The sequence below is a fragment of the Anomaloglossus baeobatrachus genome, chromosome 9, assembly GCF_048569485.1.
Source record: "Anomaloglossus baeobatrachus isolate aAnoBae1 chromosome 9, aAnoBae1.hap1, whole genome shotgun sequence".
NCBI classification, from domain to species: Eukaryota; Metazoa; Chordata; class Amphibia; order Anura; family Aromobatidae; genus Anomaloglossus; species Anomaloglossus baeobatrachus.
In genome coordinates this window covers 24100964-24126125 of record NC_134361.1, presented here as the reverse complement: position 1 = coordinate 24126125, position 25162 = coordinate 24100964, and the positions used below count along the sequence as shown (strand labels likewise).

Here is a 25162-nt window from a genome sequence, read left to right as displayed (position 1 = left end):
TCTCCCTTTCCCGGAACTGATGAGACCTGATCGATTTTTGGGTAACCGGGAGGACACACAGTAAAACACAGAGTAACTAAAAATAATAAATCTCCAGGAATTCCAAAGTTATCAATTTTTGTAATATAATTTATTTTATTTCCTTTTCTCCAATATTTTATGTTTTTAGAAGCTGCTTTGAACTGCTGCCCAGAAAAAATCCACATTTAGAAAATCTGTGTAAAGGACTTTCCCTGTCTGAGTTTCTCTGATCGCCAACTCCTGCTAAGGCCTCCTTCACACGTCCGTGATTATAAAAACAAGTTTTTCACGGTCCGTGCGTGTGCTCCTGTCAAGGGAGGAATTTGGGTGAAGACTGCTAATGGTATCTTGATACAGGGAATCCAGAGACGGTGTGCGCGTGTGTGTGTGTGTGTGTGTGTGTGTGTGTGTGTGTGTGTGTGTGTGTGTGTGTGTGTGTGTGTTCCATGTCCTGTCAGCATTCTCTTTATGTGCTATCTGTGACAGCAAACGGACAGCATCAACTTCTATACTCACCATTCTTCAGCTCTGCTGTCGCATGCTTTCGGACCCGCTCATTATGCTGCTGAATATTCACTGCTCCACAGACCAGGAAGTAGCAGCAGTGCTGGAGACAGGCGAGTATAGAAGTTCATGCTGTCCGTGTGCTATTTGTGATAGCATACGGAAAACATGAACTGCTATACTCACATGTCTTCAGCACTGCTGTCTCTGCCTCTGTTGTTGCTTCAAGGCCTGCTCATTATGCTCATGAATATTCACTTCTCCAGAGACCAGGAAGTAGGAGCAGTGCTGGAGACAGGCGAGTATAGAAGTACATGCTGTCCGTGTGCTATTTGTGATAGCATACGGAAAACATGAACTGCTATACTCGCATGTCTTCAGCACTGCTGTCTCTGCCTCTGTTGTTGCTTCAAAGCCCGCTCATTATGCTCATGAATATTCACTGCTCCACGGACCAGGAAGTAGGAGCAGCGCTGGAGACAGGCGAGTATAGAAGTTCAAGCATGAACTTCTATACTCGCCTGTCTCCAGCACTGCTGCTACTTCGTAGTCCGCTATGCCGTGATTATTCATGAGCATAATGAGTGGGCCCGGATGCAAGAGACTGCAGTGCTGAAGACAGGTGAGTATAGAAAATAATTTTATTCAAAGACACGTGTTTTCTCCAGTACGCGTCACACTAATCACATTAGTGTGTGGTCTGTGTCACGCCGGAGGAAAACAGACATGTCACCGGGTGAAGCACACTGACAAATGTCTGTGAGAAAACAGAGTTGTGTGCACAGACCCAATGATTTTAATGGGTTCGCCTATGTCCGTGTCTCCGGTATGTATGAAAATGGACATCAAATGTACCAGAATCACGGACGTGTGAAGGAGGCCTAAGAGAGGGGAATTCCTATACTCCAATTACCTGAATATAGATGAAGGATTTTAGCTGAGCAGCGGATGAAAGCAGCTTCTAAAGGGGCATGAACAGAGCTATGGTATAGAGTTTGAGCTAATAATGAATGTGTAGGGCTCAAACAAAAAAAAAAAAAAAATTTTAGAACTCATGAAGCAAAATTATATAAAAAGATGATCTAAGAATGGTTGTTTAATGATGTGTAGGTGAGAAAAGCCTGTGAGGTCTGGTGAGTATATGTCTGCAGTGTGGGGATAATGAGAATATACTGGAGAAGACGTCACTGTCAGGTTACCGGGTGCCAGACATTACATAGGACTATTAAAAAGAGAGAGAAAACTAGAAATATAAAATTGCCTAATAACAATGCAAAGAATTCAACCTTTTTCTGCTACCCCACTAGGCTTACTACCAGACTCATACATTTGCTGTCATGAATAGAAAGGTTTTCAGCAGTTTAGATAGCTCTCATTCTAATAGTGTCAGTGATATATAATATAATATATATATATATATATATATATATATATATATATATATATATATATATATATATATACACAGTAGATAACACAGGATCCACCATTCACAATAGGTGATGTCACAGCTCACCTCCTCCTCCCTCCTGTACAATGACTGATAACACCGCTATATACAGTAGAAAATACACAGGATTCACCATTCATAATAGCTGATATCACGCACTGTAGAAGAGGAGGTGAGCTGTGACATCACCTATTATGAATGGTGGATCCTTTACTGTATATAGAGACATTATCAGTCATTGTACAGGAGGAGGAGGTGAGCTCTGTCATTACCCATTATGAATGGTGGATCCTTTATCTACTGTATATAGAGGTGTTATCAGTCATTGTCCAGGAGTGAGGAGGAGGGGAGCTGTGATCTCACTTATTGTGATTGGTGAGATCCTGTGTTATCTACTGAACATTGAAGTAGTACCAGTCATTAAGCAGGAGGGGGAGGAGGTGAGCTGTGACATGATTTATTGTAAACAGTGGATCCTGTGTTATCTACTATATATAGAGGTGTTATCAGTCATTTCATTGTACAGGAGTGAGGAGGAGGGGAGCTGTGATATCACTTATTGTGATTAGTGAGATCATGTGTTATCTACTGTATAGAGGTGTTATCACGCACTGTAGAAGAGGAGGTGAGCTGTGACAACACCTCTATACAGTAGATAACACATGATCTCACCAATCACAATAAGTGATATCACAGCTCCCCTCCTCCTCACTCCTGTACAATGAAATGACTGATAACACCTCTATATATAGTAGATAACACAGGATCCACTGTTTACAATAAGTCATGTCACAGCTCACCTCCTCCCCCTCCTGCTTAATGACTGGTACTACTTCAATGTTCAGTAGATAACACAGGATCCACCATTCACAATAGGTGATATCACAGCTCACCTCCTCCTCCCCAGTGATCCTTGCTCAGATCAGTGGAACAAGCTCTGATAATACTTCTATGCAAACAATCAGGGTTTGTTTCATTCTATGGCTATTAGTGTCCAACGGGAAGTAAGAGTCTTAATTTCAGCCTTCTGACCAGTGGGAACACAGCGGGCGCAGGAGCTGTTATACAGCTGACATCTGCCACTAACAGCAGCAACTGGATCCGGCTCCGATTGCTGCTGTTTAACACTAGGAGTCCCAGAGAGGGGTCATTTAACATTTCTACCATTGGAACCCTATGGAGCTCGAAATTTCTGGGACTTCTAGTGTTAACCCCTTAAATGCCATTGTCCGTCTCTACCACTGCAAAAATGAAAGGTATGGGTCTTGGAAGAAGGGAAGAAATAAATGATAAAGGAAAAATTGACCACAAAAGGAAAGATGTTTGAACAATGGGTCATGTTCTGATGACACATTCCCTCTTAAAGGGATATTCCCAAAATGACAACTTCTCACCTATTCACAAATGTCTGATAACGGGAGGGGGGGGCTGCACTACGGGGTGTCAGGGTCTGGAGCCGCGGTGCCAGACGTCAGCCATTAATTCCCCCTATTGCCTAAATTGTGGCTGTGTGCTACAGTTTGATTCCGGTATCTCCTCCTTATTTCTGTTTTTCTTTCATCCTATTCTGTCTCATATCAAAATAAAAAATATATATATTGTAAAAATTCTTCCCTGGGGTGCCGCAAAAAAAAGTGGCTGTCCCTTCTACTTTTTTTGTGTCTGGCCGTGGGGCAACTAGCTGCGGTAGAACCAAGAAAACGGCTTATCAGCCACTCCACCACCGCCTGCAATTCCTGGTATAGTGACGGGACCGCGAGTCCAGCTGGTCACCGAAAGAAGCAATCCAAGAAAAATCCAGCGATCCCAAACAATAAGAACATTCCAAAGCTTTATTTCACGTTTTAAAATTCCATGGCTCACACTCCATCAAAAGGGAAACAGACGACGCGTTTCAGATTTGAGTAAGGATCTGATGGATCCGAAACGTGTTATGTTTCCCTTTTTAATGGAGTGAGAGCCATGGAATCATAAAATATGAAACAAAGCTTTGAGATTGCTGGATTTTTCTTGGATTTTTTTTTTTTTGGATAGCTGCAGCAGAAACCTCCCCCCACTACATCGTCCATTGGACATGAGAAAAATTAAGCTCTGTAATAAATAAGGAACAACTTGTGATGATGATGTGTGTTCTGCAATGGTCCTTTAAAGGACTTTCCTGGATCGGGAGACGTGCCGGAATTCATGTGGCTACGGCAATGACCACCCCCTGAAGCCTCGCCTCGTTTCACAAGTCAGCAGAAACCTGGAAAAATGCAGTGTATAGAAGATCCCTAATCTGTAGGGATCTTAAGACACGTTTGTTCCATGGGACCTTGACTTTTTCGCCCTTATTCTAGTACCAGAACGTGAAGTCTCGGGTCCATTATCTGCTGGTTCTGGGAAATCCGGGCACCAGTCACCCGCCCTCCTTGTGCCTCATGGTGCCCATGATCTTTTATAAGATCCATTGTATGTCTATTTTCTGTCCTTTATCCATTGTCCCTTGTCTGTCCTTTTCTCTTGTCTAGTGTCTGTCCATTGTTCATTGTCTGCCCTTTGTCCATTGTCCTTAGTCCGTTGTATGTCCATGGCCAGTTGTCTGTCTATTCCCTGGCTATTGTATGTCTATTAGCTGTCCAATGTCCCTTGTCTGTCGCTTGTCTATTGTCCAATGACTGTCCTGCCCATTCTCCTTTGTCTATTATGCATTGTCCATTGTCTATCCTTTATTCATTGTCTATCCATTGTTTGTCTATTGTCCGTTGTCTGTCCATTATGCATTGTCCTTTGTCTGTCCATTGTCTGTCCATTATGCATTGTCCTTTGTCTATCAACTTGGAAGAATGGTCAACCTATATAAGGACACTCCCAAAACAATATGCAATTCATCATGAAAAAATTGGCAATATATTTTTTCAAAAAAGGAGAATGCAAAGTCCAATTCAAATCAAATATAATGTTTATTAAGAAAATAATAATGAAAAAACTAATTAAAAAAATTGGTGTTTTTTGTTTTTTCATTATTTTCTTAATAAACATTATATTTGATTTGAATTGGACTTTGCATTCTCCTTTTTTGAAAAAATATATTGCCAATTTTTCATGATGAATTGCATATTGTCCTTTGTCTGTCCATTGTCTGTCCATTATGCATGGTTTGTCCATTATGCATTGTCTGTCCATTGTCTGTCCATTATGCATTGTCTGTTCATTATGCATTCTGTTCATTATGCATTGTCTGTACATTATGCATTGTCTGTTCATTATGCATTCTGTTCATTATGCATTGTCTGTTCATTATGCATTGTCTGTTCATTATGCATTGTCTTTCCATTATGCATTGTCTGTCCATTATGCATTGTCTGTCCATTGTCCATTCTCTATCCATTGTCTGCCTATTGTGAATTGTGTGTCCATTCTCCATTGTCTCTTCCAAGGTCTTTTAAATAAATAAATCGCACACCTTATACATTAATATTTCATTGGGGTTTTTTTTTTGGGGGGGGGGGGGGGGTTTACAAGTTTTTTTTCTGTATTACTAATTTACAGACAGATAGTAAAGATAATCTCAAATTTACATTAGAAAATGATCCAAGTGGAGATTGTCGCCGTCATTGAGCATTTTCTACCGTTTTTTGTAAATGCCACCTTAGATTTTTATCTCCTCCAGACCCTATTAATTGTGAATTGGGAAGGTGTCCTCTACTAGAGTCCTTTTTATATATGTTTTTGGGGTTTTTGTTTTTTTTACTTTGAGTTAAGCAAAAAGCTTCAGGCTGCCGTAGTCCTGCATCTGGTCTGGTGGTGCGTTGTATCCGGTGTGGTGCTCCGTTGCATCCGGTCTGGTGTTCTGTTGCATCAGGTGTGGTGCTCTGTAGCATCAGGTGTGGTGCTCTGTAGCATCAGGTGTGGTGCTCTGTAGCATCAGGTGTGGTGCTCTGTAGCATCAGGTGTGGTGTTCTGTTGCATCCGGTCTGGTGTTCTGTTGCATCTGGTGTGGTGCTCTGTTGCATCCGGTCTGGTGCTCTGTGGCATCCGGTCTGGTGCTCCGTCGCATCCGGTCTGGTGTTCTGTCGCATCCGATGTGGTGCTCTGTTGCATCCGGTCTGGTGCTCTGTTGCATCCGGTCTCGTGCTCCGTTGCATCCAGTCTGGTGCTCAGTTACATCCAGTGTGTTGTTTTGTTGCATCCGGTCTGGTACTGCGTTGAATCCGGTCTGGTGCTCCGTTGCATCCAGTGTGGTGCTCAGTTGCATCCAGTGTGGTCCTCCGTTACATCTGGTGTGGTGCTCTGTTGCATCCGCTGTGGTGCTCCGGTCTGGTGTTCCGTTGCATCCGGTGTGGTGCTCTGTTGCATCCGGTGTGGTGCTCTGTTGCATCCGGTGTGGTGCTCTGTTGCATCCGGTGTGGTGCTCCGTTGCATCCGGTGTGGTGCTCTGTTGCATCTGGACCGGGGCAGTCTTCACTACCGCAGCCGGCTCCATGGCATCCGGTCTGGTGTTCTGTCGCATCCGATGTGGTGCTCTGTTGCATCCGGTGTGGTGCTCTGTTGCATCCGGTGTGGTGCTCTGTTGCATCCGGTGTGGTGCTCTGTTGCATCCGGTGTGGTGCTCTGTTGCATCCGGTGTGGTGCTCCGTTGCATCCGGTGTGGTGCTCTGTTGCATCTGGACCGGGGCAGTCTTCACTACCGCAGCCGGCGTCCTGAGCTTCTCTGGCGTAGACCCCAGGCAATCATGGCATTGCTCAATTCTATCAATATCCTAAGATCCATAATCTTCTCTTTTTCATTATTTCTTTCGGAATTTACCAAAATTTGCAAAGTAATAGAAAAGTAAGGATGACGAGCACCGCCAGGAGGCTGATGCGGATCAGCTCCACTACGGTTTGGGCGTAGGAAGCTATTTTTTTGGTTCCATTGGATTCTGTAATAAAAAGGAAAGAAAGTAACAGGTTGATTGTTAGGGAGTCTTGATATATAGGACGGGCCGGGCAGCGTGGCACCGGACGTGGCACCAATCTGTGAGCGGCAGACGTTACACATCCTGCACCCTTCAAATTGTCCCAGAAAATGACATATTTCTCCCAGAAGATTATTACAATTACACATTTTGTTGTACACAGGTTTGTTTCTATTGGACAAATTGGAGATATTTTCACACAAAACTCCAAAAATGGTCCGGACAAAATTGTTGCCCCCCTCAACTTAATATTTGGTTGCACCCTTTACTTTCTGGAATAAATAACTGCAATTAGTCGCCTCCTATAACCTCCACAAGCTCCTTACTCCTCTCACCTGGAATCTCAGACTCTTCTTTTATAAACGTCTCTCATATCTGAAGGCGTCTTCTCTTCTCGCAACAGCAATGTTCAGATCTCTCCACAGGTGTCAATGGGATTTAGATCCGGACTCATTACTGCCAGTTCAGAACTCTCCAGCGCTTTGTTTCCATCCATTTCTGGGGGCTTCTTAAAGTGTTTGGGGTCATTGTCCTGCTAGGAGACCCCTGACCTAGCACACAAACCCAAAATCTGACACTGGGCACTAGATTGCCACACAAAATCCTTTGGTAATCATTCAATTTCATGATGTCTTGCACAGTAAAGGCCCTCAGTGCCAGAGACAACAAAAATCCCCAAAACATAATTGACCTCCACCATATTTGACTGTAGGTACTGTGTTCTTTTCTTTGTAGGTCCCATTCTGTTTTTGGTAAACAGTAGAATGATATGCTTTACCAAAAACCTCTATGTTGGGCTCAAAATACTTTCCCAGAAGGATTTTGGTTACTCGCTTACATTTTGTCAAACTGTAGTGTAGCTTTTTTTTGTCTCTGTCAGCAGTGGGGTCCTCCTGAGTCTCCTCCATAGTATTTGCTGTGTGGACTGATGGTTTGTTCTGACACTGATACCTCCCGAGCCTGTAGGACAGCTTCAGCTTTTTTGGAACTTGATTGGGCCTTATCCACCATCCAGACTATCCTGCATTGCAACCTTTCATCAATTTTTTTCTCTACTGTTTACATCCAGGGAAATTAACTGAAGTGCCATGGGTTGTAAATGTATTGATTATGTTTAGAACTATGGACCAAGGAACATCAAGATCTCTATAGATGGACTTGTAACCTTGAGATTGTTGCTATTTTTCATCAATTTTGATTCTGAAGTCCTCAGACCGTTCTCTTCTCCGCTTTCTGTTCTCCATGCTTAGTGTGACACACACAGACACATAGTGCAAAGATTGAGGCAACTTCTCCCCCTTTTATCTGGTTTCAGGTGTGATTTTCATATTGCCCCAGATGAGTTTAAAACAGTTGTTTACCCACAATTTTGGAAAGGTGCCAACAATTTTGTCCCTCCCTATTTTTGGGGGTTTGGTGAAATATCCATGTGTTGTTCCAATACATACAAAGGAAATAAACACGTGTATGACAAAACGTGTAATTGCAATAATTTTCTGGGAGAAATACTTCATTTCAATTCAACAATTTTTCAAGGGTGATAAAAACCCTTTTCATAACTGTATATGATCATAGACGGCAACTTACCGATGACCTGTAGGGTGGTCCCATTAGCTCGGTGGGGCACACCATAAAAGAACTTGACCTTGCAGACGTATAATCCCGAGTCACAAATGCTGGCGCTGTGGATGGTCATGATGAGGGCGCTGTCAGTGGACACGATTGTAATGCGTCCATCCGTGGAGCGGTTCATGGGGTTGGATTCATCCGGCATCCGGTAGAATTCAGCAGAAGCTGCGAGACGCTCAGTCCCTTGGTTGAATGTGCAGTTGATTGTTGTGGGGTCTCCTTCGTGGACACTTAAGGATTTTGGATGCTGAATGACCTCAGAACCAGAGGCGGCTGCAGAGGAAAAAAGAGAGGAAAGCAAATGACGGATCGCAACAGATGACCCTAACGGTGGGAGATGACCTGCGTCATCATCAAAAAATGTGCTCTAGGTAATCGGATTGCTATGGTCCCTATTTGTACTCACCTCCCAGTCCAGGGCCGTTCCAGAACTCTTGTACCAGCTGCAGCCCATCAACACCCATTGATCGGCTGCAGCACTCACGTGACATGACTATGATACAAAAGCACTGGGAGAATCAGCGCCGACATCTCTGGAACGGCACCCATCTGGAGGTGAGGATATGGGTTTTTTTTTTCTATTTTATATGGGAAATGTTAATATTTAAGGAATTTTATACTAGTAGACAACCCCTTTAAGGATCAGGCCCTTTAGCTTCGAAAAAAAATCTCAGAAAAATCCAGCAATGCCAAACGATAAAAAAAGTCCAAGACTTTATTTCACATTTTAAAATTCCATAGTTTAAACTCCATTAAAAGAGAAACTGATGACGCGTTTCGAATCCATGAAAGATATCAGTAAGGATCTGTTGGATCTGAAATGTGTCATCTGTTTCCCTTTTAATGGAGTGAAAACCATGGTGTAGGGGGGGGGGTTAAAGGTTAGGCCCACCCCTGCATCTGTACCCGGCACACTTATGGTCTGTAACTGTAAATGCTTTGTATAGATCGTCACTAGGTGGAAGTGTTGTAGTATGTAATCTCTGGCACCTGGGAGGAGGAGGAGGAGAACAGGGACAGTATATAAGGGAGAGTTTATGAGGGAGAAGGAGGCGAGTCCCCAGGAAGATGCATGAGTGAGATACCCCCAGTAAAGAGTTCAGATCCTATGGGTCACCCCCTACGGCTGCGACACGCGGGATCCTGTCTGGATTTTGGAAGTGCGTCCCCCAAGGAGAGAGGTTAAGTCTGGTGGTCGGGGGCCTGGCGTCAGTATCTGCTGGCAGAAACGTAAAGGAGTATCCACTCACGGAAAGGTCAGTGCGCCCCATGTTGGTGGGGTATGTCTGGATGGCCTGGCATGGAATGGAGACCACTGAATGGTTGTGGACCCCTGTGCGTATATGAAGTGTAGTGAGGGAAAAAGAGGGCCAGAAAGTACTGAAGGTGCCCGGGTGCCACAGATACGCAGTGCTGCAAGATTATATCAAATGTCAAAAGTAGAAGGAACCCCCATGAGACGGTTACCGGTGCCGGCAAGATGCGGACCGAACTGTTGTATGAAGATCCCAGCAATAAAGTTACTTGTTTTATGAAAAGAACGGAGCCTGGAATTTATCGTCTTATGAAGTGAATGTGATGTCACCTGAGACTATTACGGAGTCCTCCTGTGTGTAGTGCGGCGGCGGAGAGGCGAGGGGTTAATGACAGGCTGTGCTGTGGCCTGTCGTTCTGCTTTTGGTCCATGTAGGAACATACTGCATCTATGGAGGGTGCAATGGTAGTAGTGAGATTCAGGCCCTAATATGTGAGGGGGTCCAAAGGCTTTGTGTGCCACCAGTCTTACACAGTCTTGCAAACATCCAGATTCCAATTTGTATTTATAAGGAAATTTTCACTTGTATTATAAATATATTTTTTTTTACCTAGTGTAAATGCGGCCGTTCTCCTGAATCCGGCGATGTTTTTCTTTTCTTTCTGCGCCTCTCCGTTCCTGAGATATGGCCTCCTTTTCCCTGTCCCTTTATCTAGTCTTGATAGCCAAATGGGTGTGTTCTCTGAGGACCACACCCCCTTGGCTAACAAGACTAGATTTCTATACCGAGAGGAGGAGGCCATATCTCCGGAACGGAGAGGCACAGAAATAAAAGAAAAACATCGCCGGATTCAGGAGAACAGCGGCATTTACATCAGGCGGGAAAAATATACATTTTTGACGAGTGACAGGTCCTTCTTAAAGTCCTGGACAAGATTACTTTTTTTACAGAGGTATAGCAGGTCAGCGCCATCTAGTGGAGAAGATTTGTATTATCAATTTAATGGGAATCAGATGTTTTATCCAATTTACCAGTCTAGGCTCCATGTCTTCATATATAATTAAAGCGCGTACCTGGCACGAATCGCAGCACCGCATATCCTCAGTCACGCCAGGGGCCTTTGTCACAACTTTTTTTGCACTAATGTGGTGCCGATTGGGCCAAGAAGAATCTGTTAATCTGCTAATTGCAGACAGCGCACACTTTGAGAGTCCAAATCCCTGTATTTACAATTATAATTGGGGCTAAAAATCCAAAAAGGCGAATAGTACAAAAGGGCTAATGCAGTCCAATTGGAAAAACAATTGGACTGCATCAGCCCTTTTGTACTAATCGCCTTTTACAGGTTCTGTGCATTCAACTTTGATGTGGTCTGGGGTCATAAATCCTCGGAGAGGAGCTAAAAAAGTGATAAAAGCACCACAAGCTCTCCTTTTGGATGGTCAGAATGAGCTCACTGACAGTTTCTCAGTTAGCTCAATCAACCGCCAGCAATAATCAGTAAAAAAAAAGTAAATTTTGGTAAGTTTGAAAAAGATATAATAATTGTGTTAATATAGATGTGTATGGACAGAAAAGGAGCCATTACTGACAACCACCGGTGTGAGAGCATCTGACACTCGCCTACATACACGAGAGTGACCCAGTTTTATGGGGAAAGGTTTTGTGGTCATCATTGACCGAGGTTAGATTGATTTTTACTAACGTTTACCACGACGAGTGCGGCTCTCACATCCCGAAAGCATTAAAAGGATCTAGCCCAGCATCAAAATACCTGAAAAATAGCAATTAGAAGAGGCGGTGATATACCGCCATCCCTCCACCTGTGACCGCGTGCGTACAGGAGCAGCGGCCACGTCATCACCTCCATCGTGCCCTAAGCTTGGTAGTGCCCGCTCATCACTAGTTACCAGTACTGAGCACCCGAGCATGGTAGTGCCCGCTCATCACTAGTTACCAGTACTGAGCACCCGAGCATGGTAGTGCCCGCTCATCACTAGTTACCAGTACTGAGCACCTGAGCATGGTAGTGCCCACTCATCACTAGTTACCAGTACTGAGCACCTGAGCATGGTAGTGCCCGCTCATCACTAGTTACCAGTACTGAGCACCTGAGCATGGTAGTGCCCGCTCATCACTAGTTACCAGTACTGAGCACCTGAGCATGGTAGTGCCCGCTCATCACTAGTTACCAGTACAGAGCACCCGAGCATGGTAGTGCCCGCTCATCACTAGTTACCAGTACTGAGCACCCGAGCATGGTAGTGCCCGCTCATCACTAGTTACCAGTACTGAGCACCCGAGCATGGTAGTGCCCGCTCATCACTAGTTACAAGTACAGAGCACCCGAGCATGGTAGTGCCCGCTCATCACTAGTTACCAGTACTGAGCACCCGAGCATGGTAGTGCCCGCTCATCACTAGTTACCAGTGCTGAGCACCCGAGCATGGTAGTGCCCGCTCATCACTAGTTACCAGTACTGAGCACCTGAGCATGGTAGTGCCCGCTCATCACTAGTTACCAGTACTGAGCACCTGAGCATGGTAGTGCTCGCTCATCACTAGTTACCAGTACTGAGCACTCGAGCATGGTAGTGCCCGCTCATCACTAGTTACCAGTACTGAGCACCTGAGCATGGTAGTGCCCGCTCATCACTAGTTACCAGTACTGAGCACCCGAGCATGGTAGTGCCCGCTCACCACTAGTTACCAGTACTGAGCACCTGAGCATGGTAGTGCCCGCTCATCACTAGTTACCAGTACTGAGCACCTGAGCATGGTAGTGCCCGCTCATCACTAGTTACGAGTACTGAGCACCCGAGCATGGTAGTGCCCGCTCATCACTAGTTACCAGTACTGAGCACCTGAGCATGGTAGTGCCCGCTCATCACTAGTTACCAGTACTGAGCACCAGAGCATGGTAGTGCCCGCTCATCACTAGTTACCAGTACTGAGCACCCGAGCATGGTAGTGCCCGCTCATCACTAGTTACCAGTACTGAGCACCTGAGCATGGTAGTGCCCGCTCATCACTAGTTACCAGTACAGAGCACCCGTGCATGGTAGTGCCCGCTCATCACTAGTTACCAGTACTGAGCACCCGAGCATGGTAGTGCCCACTCATCACTAGTTACTAGTACTGAGCACCTGAGCATGGTAGTGCCCGCTCATCACTAGTTACCAGTACTGAGCACCCGAGCATGGTAGTGCCCGCTCATCACTAGTTACCAGTACTGAGCACCCGAGCATGGTAGTGCCCGCTCATCACTAGTTACCAGTACTGAGCACCTGAGCATGGTAGTGCCCGCTCATCACTAGTTACCAGTACTGAGCACCTGAGCATGGTAGTGCCCGCTCATCACTAGTTACCAGTACTGAGCACCTGAGCATGGTAGTGCCCGCTCATCACTAGTTACCAGTACTAAGCACCCAAGCATGGTAGTGCCCGCTCATCACTAGTTACCAGTACTGAGCACCCGAGCATGGTAGTGCCCGCTCATCACTAGTTACCAGTACTGAGCACCCGAGCATGGTAGTGCCCGCTCATCACTAGTTACCAGTACTGAGCACCCGAGCATGGTAGTGCCCGCTCATCACTAGTTACCAGTACTGAGCACCCGAGCATGGTAGTGCCCACTCATCACTAGTTACCAGTACAGAGCACCCGAGCATGGTAGTGCCCGCTCATCACTAGTTACCAGTACTGAGCACCCGAGCATGGTAGTGCCCGCTCATCACTAGTTACGAGTACTGAGCACCCGAGCATGGTAGTGCCCGCTCATCACTAGTTACCAGTACTGAGCACCTGAGCATGGTAGTGCCCGCTCATCACTAGTTACCAGTACTGAGCACCTGAGCATGGTAGTGCCCGCTCATCACTAGTTACCAGTACAGAGCACCCGAGCATGGTAGTGCCCGCTCATCACTAGTTACCAGTACTGAACACCCGAGCATGGTAGTGCTCGCTCATCACTAGATACCAGTACTGAGCACCCGAGCATGGTAGTGCCCGCTCATCACTAGTTACCAGTACTGAACACCCGAGCATGGTAGTGCCCGCTCATCACTAGTTACCAGTACAGAGCACCTGAGCATGGTAGTGCCCGCTCATCACTAGTTACCAGTACTGAGCACCTGAGCATGGTAGTGCCCGCTCATCACTAGTTACCAGTACAGAGCACCCGAGCATGGTAGTGCCCGCTCATCACTAGTTACCAGTACTGAGCACCTGAGCATGGTAGTGCCCGCTCATCACTAGTTATGAGTATAGAGCACCCGAGCATGGTAGTGCCCGCTCATCACTAGTTACCAGTACTGAGCACCCAAGCATGGTAGTGCCCGCTCATCACTAGTTACCAGTACTGAACACCCGAGCATGGTAGTGCTCGCTCATCACTAGATACCAGTACTGAGCACCCGAGCATGGTAGTGCCCGCTCATCACTAGTTACCAGTACTGAACACCCGAGCATGGTAGTGCCCGCTCATCACTAGTTACCAGTACTGAGCACCTGAGCATGGTAGTGCCCGCTCATCACTAGTTACCAGTACTGAGCACCTGAGCATGGTAGTGCCCGCTCATCACTAGTTACCAGTACTGAGCACCCGAGCATGGTAGTGCCCGCTCATCACTAGTTACAAGTACAGAGCACCCGAGCATGGTAGTGCCCGCTCATCACTAGTTACAAGTACTGAGCACCTGAGCATGGTAGTGCCCGCTCATCACTAGTTACCAGTACAGAGCACCCGAGCATGGTAGTGCCCGCTCATCACTAGTTACCAGTACTGAGCACCCGAGCATGGTAGTGCCCGCTCATCACTAGTTACCAGTACTGAGCACCTGAGCATGGTAGTGCCCGCTCATCACTAGTTACCAGTACTGAGCACCCGTGCATGGTAGTGCCCGCTCATCACTAGTTACAAGTACAGAGCACCCGAGCATGGTAGTGCCCGCTCATCACTAGTTACCAGTACTGAGCACCCGAGCATGGTAGTGCCCGCTCATCACTAGTTACCAGTGCTGAGCACCCGAGCATGGTAGTGCCCGCTCATCACTAGTTACAAGTACAGAGCACCCGAGCATGGTAGTGCCCGCTCATCACTAGTTACAAGTACAGAGCACCCGAGCATGGTAGTGCCCGCTCATCACTAGTTACCAGTACTGAGCACCCGAGCATGGTAGTGCCCGCTCATCACTAGTTACCAGTACTGAGCACCCGAGCATGGTAGTGCCCGCTCATCACTAGTTACCAGTGCTGAGCACCCGAGCATGGTAGTGCCCGCTCATCACTAGTTACCAGTACTGAGCACCTGAGCATGGTAGTGCCCGCTCATCACTAGTTACCAGTACTGAGCACCTGAGCATGGTAGTGCTCGCTCATCACTAGTTACCAGTACTGAGCACTCGAGCATGGTAGTGCCCGCTCATCACTAGTTACCAGTACTGAGCACCTGAGCATGGTAGTGCCCGCTCATCACTAGTTACCAGTACTGAGCACCCGAGCATGGTAGTGCCCGCTCACCACTAGTTACCAGTACTGAGCACCTGAGCATGGTAGTGCCCGCTCATCACTAGTTACCAGTACTGAGCACCTGAGCATGGTAGTGCCCGCTCATCACTAGTTACGAGTACTGAGCACCCGAGCATGGTAGTGCCCGCTCATCACTAGTTACCAGTACTGAGCACCTGAGCATGGTAGTGCCCGCTCATCACTAGTTACCAGTACTGAGCACCCGAGCATGGTAGTGCCCACTCATCACTAGTTACTAGTACTGAGCACCTGAGCATGGTAGTGCCCGCTCATCACTAGTTACCAGTACTGAGCACCCGAGCATGGTAGTGCCCGCTCATCACTAGTTACCAGTACTGAGCACCCGAGCATGGTAGTGCCCGCTCATCACTAGTTACCAGTACTGAGCACCTGAGCATGGTAGTGCCCGCTCATCACTAGTTACCAGTACTGAGCACCTGAGCATGGTAGTGCCCGCTCATCACTAGTTACCAGTACTGAGCACCTGAGCATGGTAGTGCCCGCTCATCACTAGTTACCAGTACTAAGCACCCAAGCATGGTAGTGCCCGCTCATCACTAGTTACCAGTACTGAGCACCCGAGCATGGTAGTGCCCGCTCATCACTAGTTACCAGTACTGAGCACCCGAGCATGGTAGTGCCCGCTCATCACTAGTGACGAGTACCGAGCACCCGAGCATGGTAGTGCCCGCTCATCACTAGTTACCAGTACTGAGCACCTGAGCATAGTAGTGCCCGCTCATCACTAGTTACCAGTACTGAGCACCCGAGCATGGTAGTGCCTGCTCATCACTAGTTACCAGTACTGAGCACCTGAGCATAGTAGTGCCCGCTCATCACTAGTTACCAGTACTGAGCACCCGAGCATGGTAGTGCACGCTCATCACTAGTTACCAGTACTGAGCACCCGAGCATGGTAGTGCACGCTCATCACTAGTTACCAGTACTGAGCACCTGAGCATGGTAGTGCTCGCTCATCACTAGTTACCAGTACTGAGCACTCGAGCATGGTAGTGCCCGCTCATCACTAGTTACCAGTACTGAGCACCTGAGCATGGTAGTGCCCGCTCATCACTAGTTACCAGTACAGAGCACCCGAGCATGGTAGTGCACGCTCATCACTAGTTACCAGTACTGAGCACCCGAGCATGGTAGTGCCCGCTCATCACTAGTTACCAGTACTGAGCACCCGAGCATGGTAGTGCCCGCTCATCACTAGTTACCAGTACTGAGCACCCGAGCATGGTAGTGCCTGCTCATCACTAGTTACCAGTACTGAGCACCCGAGCATGGTAGTGCACGCTCATCACTAGTTACCAGTACTGAACACCCGAGCATGGTAGTGCACGCTCATCACTAGTTACCAGTACTGAGCACCTGAGCATGGTAGTGCTCGCTCATCACTAGTTACCAGTACTGAGCACCTGAGCATGGTAGTGCCCGCTCATCACTAGTTACCAGTACTGAGCACCCGAGCATGGTAGTGCCCGCTCACCACTAGTTACCAGTACTGAGCACCTGAGCATGGTAGTGCCCGCTCATCACTAGTTACCAGTACTGAGCACCTGAGCATGGTAGTGCCCGCTCATCACTAGTTACGAGTACTGAACACCTGAGCATGGTAGTGTCCGCTCATCACTAGTTACCAGTACTGAGCATCCGAGCATGGTAGTGCTCGCTCATCACTAGTTACCAGTACTGAGCACCTGAGCATGGTAGTGCCCGCTCATCACTAGTTACCAGTACTGAGCACCTGAGCATGGTAGTGCCCGCTCATCACTAGTTACCAGTACTGAGCACCTGAGCATGGTAGTGCCCGCTCATCACTAGTTACCAGTACTAAGCACCCAAGCATGGTAGTGCCCGCTCATCACTAGTTACCAGTACTGAGCACCCGAGCATGGTAGTGCCCGCTCATCACTAGTTACCAGTACTGAGCACCCGAGCATGGTAGTGCCCGCTCATCACTAGTGACGAGTACCGAGCACCCGAGCATGGTAGTGCCCGCTCATCACTAGTTACCAGTACAGAGCACCCGAGCATGGTAGTGCCCGCTCATCACTAGTTACCAGTACAGAGCACCCGAGCATGGTAGTGCACGCTCATCACTAGTTACCAGTACTGAGCACCCGAGCATGGTAGTGCCCGCTCATCACTAGTTACCAGTACTGAGCACCCGAGCATGGTAGTGCCTGCTCATCACTAGTTACCAGTACTGAGCACCCGAGCATGGTAGTGCACGCTCATCACTAGTTACCAGTACTGAGCACCTGAGCATGGTAGTGCCCGCTCATCACTAGTTACCAGTACTGAGCACACGAGCATGGTAGTGCCCGCTCATCACTAGTTAGGAGTACTGAGCACCCGAGCATGGCAGTGCCCTCTCATCACTAGTTGTCGCCTTATAAGCCTTTCTTTCGTTATACTGGAACAATGTGAATAATTTATTTGCTCCAGTAAGTATGCTGCTGCAGCTGCTAAAAATCCCTATAAAAGTAATAGGATAGGGGGAGTGACTTAACCGGTTTGCGGGGGCCTAATGTGGAATTCTGGAAGAAAAGGGCACTGTTCTGTTTACTGCTATGTCTGGTCTGATTTTACTTGGTGTTTATTCTGTGCGGTGTTTGCGCTAATCCCTGAGGTATCCGCACACAATGCCTCGCCGAGTGCACAAGCCTGGCCAACACGTCCTACGATAAGATCTAGACTCGCAAATCCAAAAGAGAACCCCACCCCTGACATGGGAACGTTGTCTGCGTTATTGTTCTAAATATTCGCCGTGGAGAATTACTTCGTCGCAGGCAAATATTTATTTGATGTGGTCACTAATTTAGTATAACTCAAATAACAGATCCCGAGTCTTGTGACCACAAAAACCCATCCAAGGCTGAGAGGGTGAATATACTAATATATATATATATATATATATATATATATAGCGCATCCATACGGGAGGGCTGGCAAAATCCTCCATATGTATTGGTTCTGGTACTGTGCCATGTGTGTGATCTATATGTGATATAATGTATTGCGATGTGTTACCGTCTTTTTTAAGGGTTCTACAGTGAAAACAATCAATTAGATATGAGTAAACGTATTGATTGCTGGGATCCGACTGTTGGGACTGGTAATGATCAGCAGAATGGGGAATTTTTATCCCCATTACAAAATGGAGCCACAGGTTGGACGCCCAAAAGCCACTTAATTCATTCTCTATGTAGCTGTTGGAAAAAGCAAAGTGCAATAATGGAGCGGCAGCTGAGCATCTGACCCATCGTTCCATTTTGTATCCGGTGTAAGATGGCGGCTGGTATGTAAACCTGGTATCTGCAGTGTCACGAGACTTATTAGGGCATTCTAGAGCCACGTTTTACAGATGACGGGTCTGGTTATCCACATACATCCGTCCATGGCTGTGTCTCATATCTTAAAATGGTGTCTGATTGTTTGACACATCGTCAGTGTGTGGAGGTTGTTACACCTCCAGCAATGATCTTCTGAGAGAGGGAATGTATAGGCTGAGTAGGAGAGTGGAGGCTGAGATACTTCCCCTGGGATACCTCTTCAGAGAACTGGTATCCAAACTTGTGAGGGGATACCGCGAGGTAAACTGATTATGACACCGTCTTTTGTGTTCCTGTGAAGTCAAAGGATAGCTTGTGTTATGTTACCAAGAGTGCGGTTTATGTGAAGCTGAATAAACCAACTGGACTTTTCAATTGAAAGTGTTCCTGTTGTTACCTCGTGGAGCAAATTCTGCCTAAAAGTCAGACCTAGTAGTACTTAGTTTGTTATCATCTGAGGTATTGATCTTCTAATATGATCAACAGTGGATTATCATAATTCCTGTTGGTTGTGAGAATATGGGGTACCGTATTTATTATAGATTGGTAGAGTTGTCTAGGGAGAGTGAGGGTTCAGTCGTCGAGGAACGGGGGCGCCCAGCTACGTTAGGGTGTCATACCCTCCGTTGATAGCCAGAGCCAGACACAGTGACATATTAGGGTCACTGGAGTGTAGATGTGTATACTGGATTGTTATCATAATAGCAGTGTTACATCAGCCTACATGCATTATGATTTCGGCTACCCTTGGTCTATATGAGCTCCCTATTTCATATTGATTTTATTGTTTGAGGTTTGGGTTAATCACCTGGGCGATTTTAATATTATCTAATAAAACTGATTGTTAAAGTGATTCGTATTGCACATTTGTAAATCTAAAAGTCGGACCCTCATCAATCACATGATTGATTGCTTATTTTCATAGGAGAATCCCTTTAAGGCCCCTATGGTGGAGCAGCAGTTTGTGCTCCAGATCTGCTCCTTCTACTGACAGAAAGTTGCATCATTGTCAGCCATTTTGAATGTTTATCGAGCACTTTCTTTAGTCACTTGGTCACCCATCTATTCTCTAGTATAAATAGACTCCTCTGTGTAATATTCACTTTTCTTCTTCTCTAGGGCCTGTTTCTTACATCTGTGAAACAAAGTCCAAGCTCGGATCACAAGACCTGGTCCAACCTGAGCTATCTGCCCGATACACATATATAAGGCAGTTAGCTCCGGTCAGGACACCCTGTGGCCGGGTCGTGCCTGGAGATCCAAGCACGGACCTGGGCTAACGCTGTCAATCTTGGCTATGACACACTCATTATGATACATTCCTGTTATTATAGACATTATGTGCCATCCCTAGTGGATAGTTGCCAATGGTCCACAAAAAAGGGGAGGTTTAGCAACATTACAAGACGAGGAGGAAATGTCTCAAGGCCTAAAATGTGTAGGCCGGGATCAGGCCCCATTTCGAGTTACGGAGCCCCAGGGTTACTCTTTATACCTCTCATTGGACCCTGAGGTCTCAGATAGAAACAGATATTCAATCATACAGGCACCTCGTCAACCAGAGATTGTGATCGATGACCTGCTCTTAGAGGGTCTTCTCTTCCATTTTGGACAAGTTTGTTTGTTAAAAAAGTCCTCCAAAAATAAGCTAATCGAGAAGGTATCTGGATTCCTGGACGCCCCAATAGTAAGCAGTAATCTCAGGGGAGACCTGAAAATAAGTATACAATTCCCCTGCAGCACCCCCGCAGGTCAAATAAGTTATTACACTAGGGATGATCGAATATCTCAAATATAATATTTTCTGAATAGGTTGCCGCTATTCAACTATTCGCGAATATTCGATGCGCAATGTAAGTCTATGAGAAACCCGAATAACAACTATTCGGAACTATTCTGGCTTCCCATAGACTTACATTGCGAATTGAATATTCGCATAGCGGCAACCTATTCGGAAAATATTCAAGAAGCCGAAAAATTTGATGTATTCGATCATCCCTATATTACACATCTAGGACTGAAATCACTGCTCTGTCCACGTCATGGATGGATGTGGTTTTGCGCTCTTTGCAGCCACATCGGCTGATATAAATGGTCATCAATTCTCCAAATTCTCTACTTAGGTATCTCAATATGGGGCTTTGGAGCTAGAATTCCCCTTTAAATGTCACATTTTGATCATTTCTAAACCGGCTCTATGTTGACATGTTTGTGGTTACGTCTATGTCCCCTGTTGTGCACCGCTGCTGCTTTCCTGTTGTTAAGACTCTACATCGTTTCACACCTTTGCAGAGCTGTAGTCCGAGGCCGGGACCACAATGCAACGTCTCCAGCAACGCTGCCTAACCACAGCACAGCCCCGAGCTCTCTGGTACTTAGACGCTGTGGATTTCCTTTTATATTTCTTTTTGCATTAAACTTCATTTTTAGTTTTTGCATTAAATAAAAACTGCAGTAATTTAAATATTAACCCTCCAAAAAGCAACAAAAAATTAAATTAAATTCTATGCCGCCCCCTTGTTTGCTCAAAGGGATTGTCAGGACGTTATTGCATCCCAAAAACAAAAGGGAAGGCGCCGACTTCTCTCTTAGAGGGGCCCAAAATAAAGATTCAGACCCACTGCTACCTCATATGAAGGATGGTTCGGACGCCGGGCCGTGGAGGGTCCGCACTCCTTCGCCAGAGAGAGTCAGTGTGTGTGTATGACTTAAGGCCGCTTTACATGCTGCAACATCGCTCAAGCGATCTCGTTGGGGTCGCGGAATTTGTGACGCACATCCGGTCGCTTTAGCGATGTCTTTGCGTGTGACACCTATGAGCGATTTTGAATCGTCGCAAAAATGGTCAAAATCGCTCATCGGTGACATGCCCCCTATTCTCGAATATCGCTGCTGATCGATGTACAAAGTAGTTCGTCGCTCCTGTGGCAGCACACATCGCTATGTGTGACATCGCAGGAACGAGGAACATCACCTTACCTGTGGCCGTCTGCAATGCGGAAGGAAGCAGGTGGGCGTGATGTTACGTTCCGCTCATCTCCGCCCCTCCGTTTCTATTGGGCGGCGGTAGAGTGACGCTGCTGTGACGTTGACTGAACCGCCCCCTTAGAAAGGAGGCGGTTCGCCGGCCACAGCGACGTCGCAGGGCAGGTAAGTAGTGTGACGCTGCCGTAGCGATAATGTTCGCTACAGCAGCGATCACACGATATCGCATGTACGATGGGGGTGGGTGCTTTAGCGCTCGACATCGCTAGCAATTGCTAGCGATGTCGTAGCGTGTAAAGCGGCCTTTAGGGTGGTGTGTGCGACACTTAGGCCTGAGTCGCGTGTATCTCGCGCGAGTCTCACATCGCATCACCCGGCACGGTCGCACACTCGCCTGACAGGAGCGGGTCGGTTGTATGTATCTCTATGTAGCTGAGACACTCCTGTTTGGAGAGTGTCAGGCCGTGCCGAAACATGCAAGACACTCGCAAGTGTGACTCCGGCCTTACTGTTTTCTCCATCACCTCACAGCAGGTCCCTGTCATAGACGCAGTAGTCAAACACATAACACCAGAGTTCTCTTGGCAAACCAAACTTGAACAGTTTATTCTTTCTATCGCTGTGACAGAAATGGCCTCACTCCTGATAGTTTTGCTGTTGCTACATTTTGGGGAACTCTCACTCGACCTATCCCCGCTGTCTTGGATTTCATCCGAAAGTTGCCAGGCACCTGGGTCTCCTTTTCCCCACACTTTCACCACTGTCCGCTTCTGGGCCTCAATGACTGTCTACTCGCATGACTTTCCTGAGCCCACTGGGGTGAGCTGTAGGCTCCAGACCTTAAGAGGATACCTCCAGGTTCCTGACACCGTGCTATGCCTTTACTCCTCTAACTCTTTCTAACCCTCACATGGTCTGTCTCTCTAACCAACCCCCTGGCCATCTGTCCCTCCTCCCCTATCTAATTTACCACTGCTGTTGCCTGACCGCTAGGCCCCTACACAGTCCCGGCTCTGCGACATCGGGTACCCGAACTTCACTAGCCACAATAATTTTACCAAATACATTTACAGCATACTAAGTACCTAAAACACATTATCCTCACAACAGACACACAGCATAAAACAGTAGAGGGGGGGGGGATAGGGTGCTACCACATCTTATACATACATGCCAATGATACCAAAAGGTAGAGGAGATTCACAAAATTAGGAGAAGATCTGCTGGTGTCACAAAAGGGCAGGTAAATCTAAGTTTGGTGTGTGGTTACTTTGGGGTCCAAAAAGGGGGTCATATTTAGATACATGCAAACTTTCAATCATTTTTAGGTACACGAAACCCAGTTGCAAAAGTTTACCATTGTGGATGCCTCTACCGTGCCACTCAATGTGCTTAAGGCACCACTGAAGACGCCCAAACCTGCTGGCCAGGATGTTTTCAGATTCTACGACTGCACCATGGAGACCTTCCAACCCTTCTAAATGCAAAATATTGGGCTGGCGCCCTGTACAAATGGGGAGGGCGTAAAGCCCCAAAATGTTGCCCCTTTTAGAATCTCCTTGATGGCCTTTCTGAAAAGTTTATAAGGACATACTACCCAAGTCCAGAGTTGTTGACTAGTTGTGGGTGGGGGAAAAAGGACTCTTTGGCCCATATGAGAAGACCAATGCTGTGATATTTGGGGGTCCGTTTGAAGATTTTACATTGCGGTCCAGAGCTGTCGCCATGATTTTGAGTAACAGTAGATGTTGTAATGTGTTCTATTTGTGAGATAAGTCATCAGTGTGAGCCGGAAACTCTTGACCGGCCGTCACCTATGTGGTCACAATTCCCTTTTAACTGTCCATTAATAGCCACAAGTATGTTTCATCCTCTCTGTAGTTATCTATCCGGCCATACACTGGTCATACATATAACCACTGTTCACACCACTACCATGACTCACATATGTTGTTTTCACATCTTCCATTTATTTCACTAAAAATATGGCTAGACCATTATTTTCAAGACTAGCGTGGTTAGACGCGTGGCAAGGACCCCGTGCACCATACTGAACCGTTCAATTACCATGCCAGGCAGCTCCACTTATGCTGACTGACAGCAATCGCTTGCCCAGACCAAGTACTATCTAGTTTCATAGCTTTGTTCTTGCACACTGACACTGCAAGAGCCCAGTGAGTGACGCCCTGGACTAGCCAGGTCGTCACAGGTACTGCAACACACACCCCCACCCCGAGACAGGCACATCAGCCAGACACACAAAATCCTTGTTGCCTCCCTCCAGGGGCTGATGTCCACTCCAGGTGGGGTGGAGCCAGGCAGTTGGCTCCACCCACTGAGGAGTTCACAGTCCTGGAGGCGGGAAAAGGAAGTCAGAGCAGATGAGTTAGGGTAGTGCAAGAGTGAGGAGTAAACTGACCGTGTCCGGGTGTGTGGCCCGGGCACTAAGAGCAAGGTTGGCAGACAGTGGTGGCCGTCTGCAGGAGAGGCGAATCAACGCGGAACCGTAGGACCGGGGTCGAACGATGGCCCGCCGGTACCGAACCGGGGAGCGAAGTGAAGCCAGCACACACAGGCAGGGCCTGCGGACCCTGACCAGGCTTGGAGTCGCCGTTAAAGGTCAAATCCGTAAGTGACCGGAACCCCAGGGGTTTCCTAGCAGCCAAGTCCCGATAGAAGGCAACCGTCCGACCAGCAGAAGGAAATACAGCTACCGCCAAAGCTAGAATTCCAAGGGCCAGAGCCTGCGGGCAAAAGGGCTCCTCCATCATATATATACGCTGGGGAGCGGGTTACCGGTGGGAAGCCATCGGAGCCGAACATACACACAGGTGCAGGGAAAGGCAGCCACCACCAACCGTCCGGGAGAAGCCACAGCAGCCGGCTGCGGGACCCGTCCATCCAGCCGTTTGGTTTACCAGAGACTTTGCATATATTTGTGGCTGAGTGAGTACAACCGTGCCATCCGGCACCGCGCTGCGCTGTCTCCGCGACCCTGCACCTCACCAACCCTGCCTCCCCGTCACCTCACCGGGCCCCGGCACCACCAACCCCTACCCACGGAGGGGGAAAACAACATCCCAGCTGCTCCCTACCATCGCTCCCGGGATCCCCGTCACCAGCCTCATCCCTCTCTCCTGTCTGCACTCATCCCTCTCTCCTGTCTGCACCCATCCCTCTCTCCTGTCTGCACTCATCCCTTTCTCCTGTTTGCTCTCATCCCTCTCTCCTGTCTGCCCTCAGCCCTCTCTCTTCTCTGCTCTCATCCCTCTCTCCTGTCTGCTCTCATCCTTCTCTCCTGTCTGCACTCATCCCTCTCTCTTCTCTGCACTCATCCCTTTATCTTCTCTGCACTCCTCCCTCTCTTCTGTCTGCACTCATCCCTCTCTCTTCTTTGCACTCATCCCTCTCTCTTCTCTGCTCTCATCCCTCTCTCCTGTCTGCACTCATCCCTCTCTCCTGTCTGCACTCATCCCTCTCTCCTGTCTGCTCTCATCCCTCTCTC

The 25162-nt window shown here is 47.4% G+C and overlaps 1 gene segment (V, D, J or C); it reads right to left on the bottom strand.

Annotated features, from left to right (window-relative positions):
- Positions 1-5497: 5497 nt before the first annotated feature.
- Positions 5498-25162, bottom strand: part of LOC142250324 (T cell receptor alpha variable 36/delta variable 7-like) — a 38449-nt gene continuing 18784 nt past the window's right edge. The window contains 2 exon segments of the V gene segment in view: positions 5498-6879; positions 8503-8817. Of these exon segments, the coding sequence occupies positions 6761-6879; positions 8503-8817 (434 nt within the window).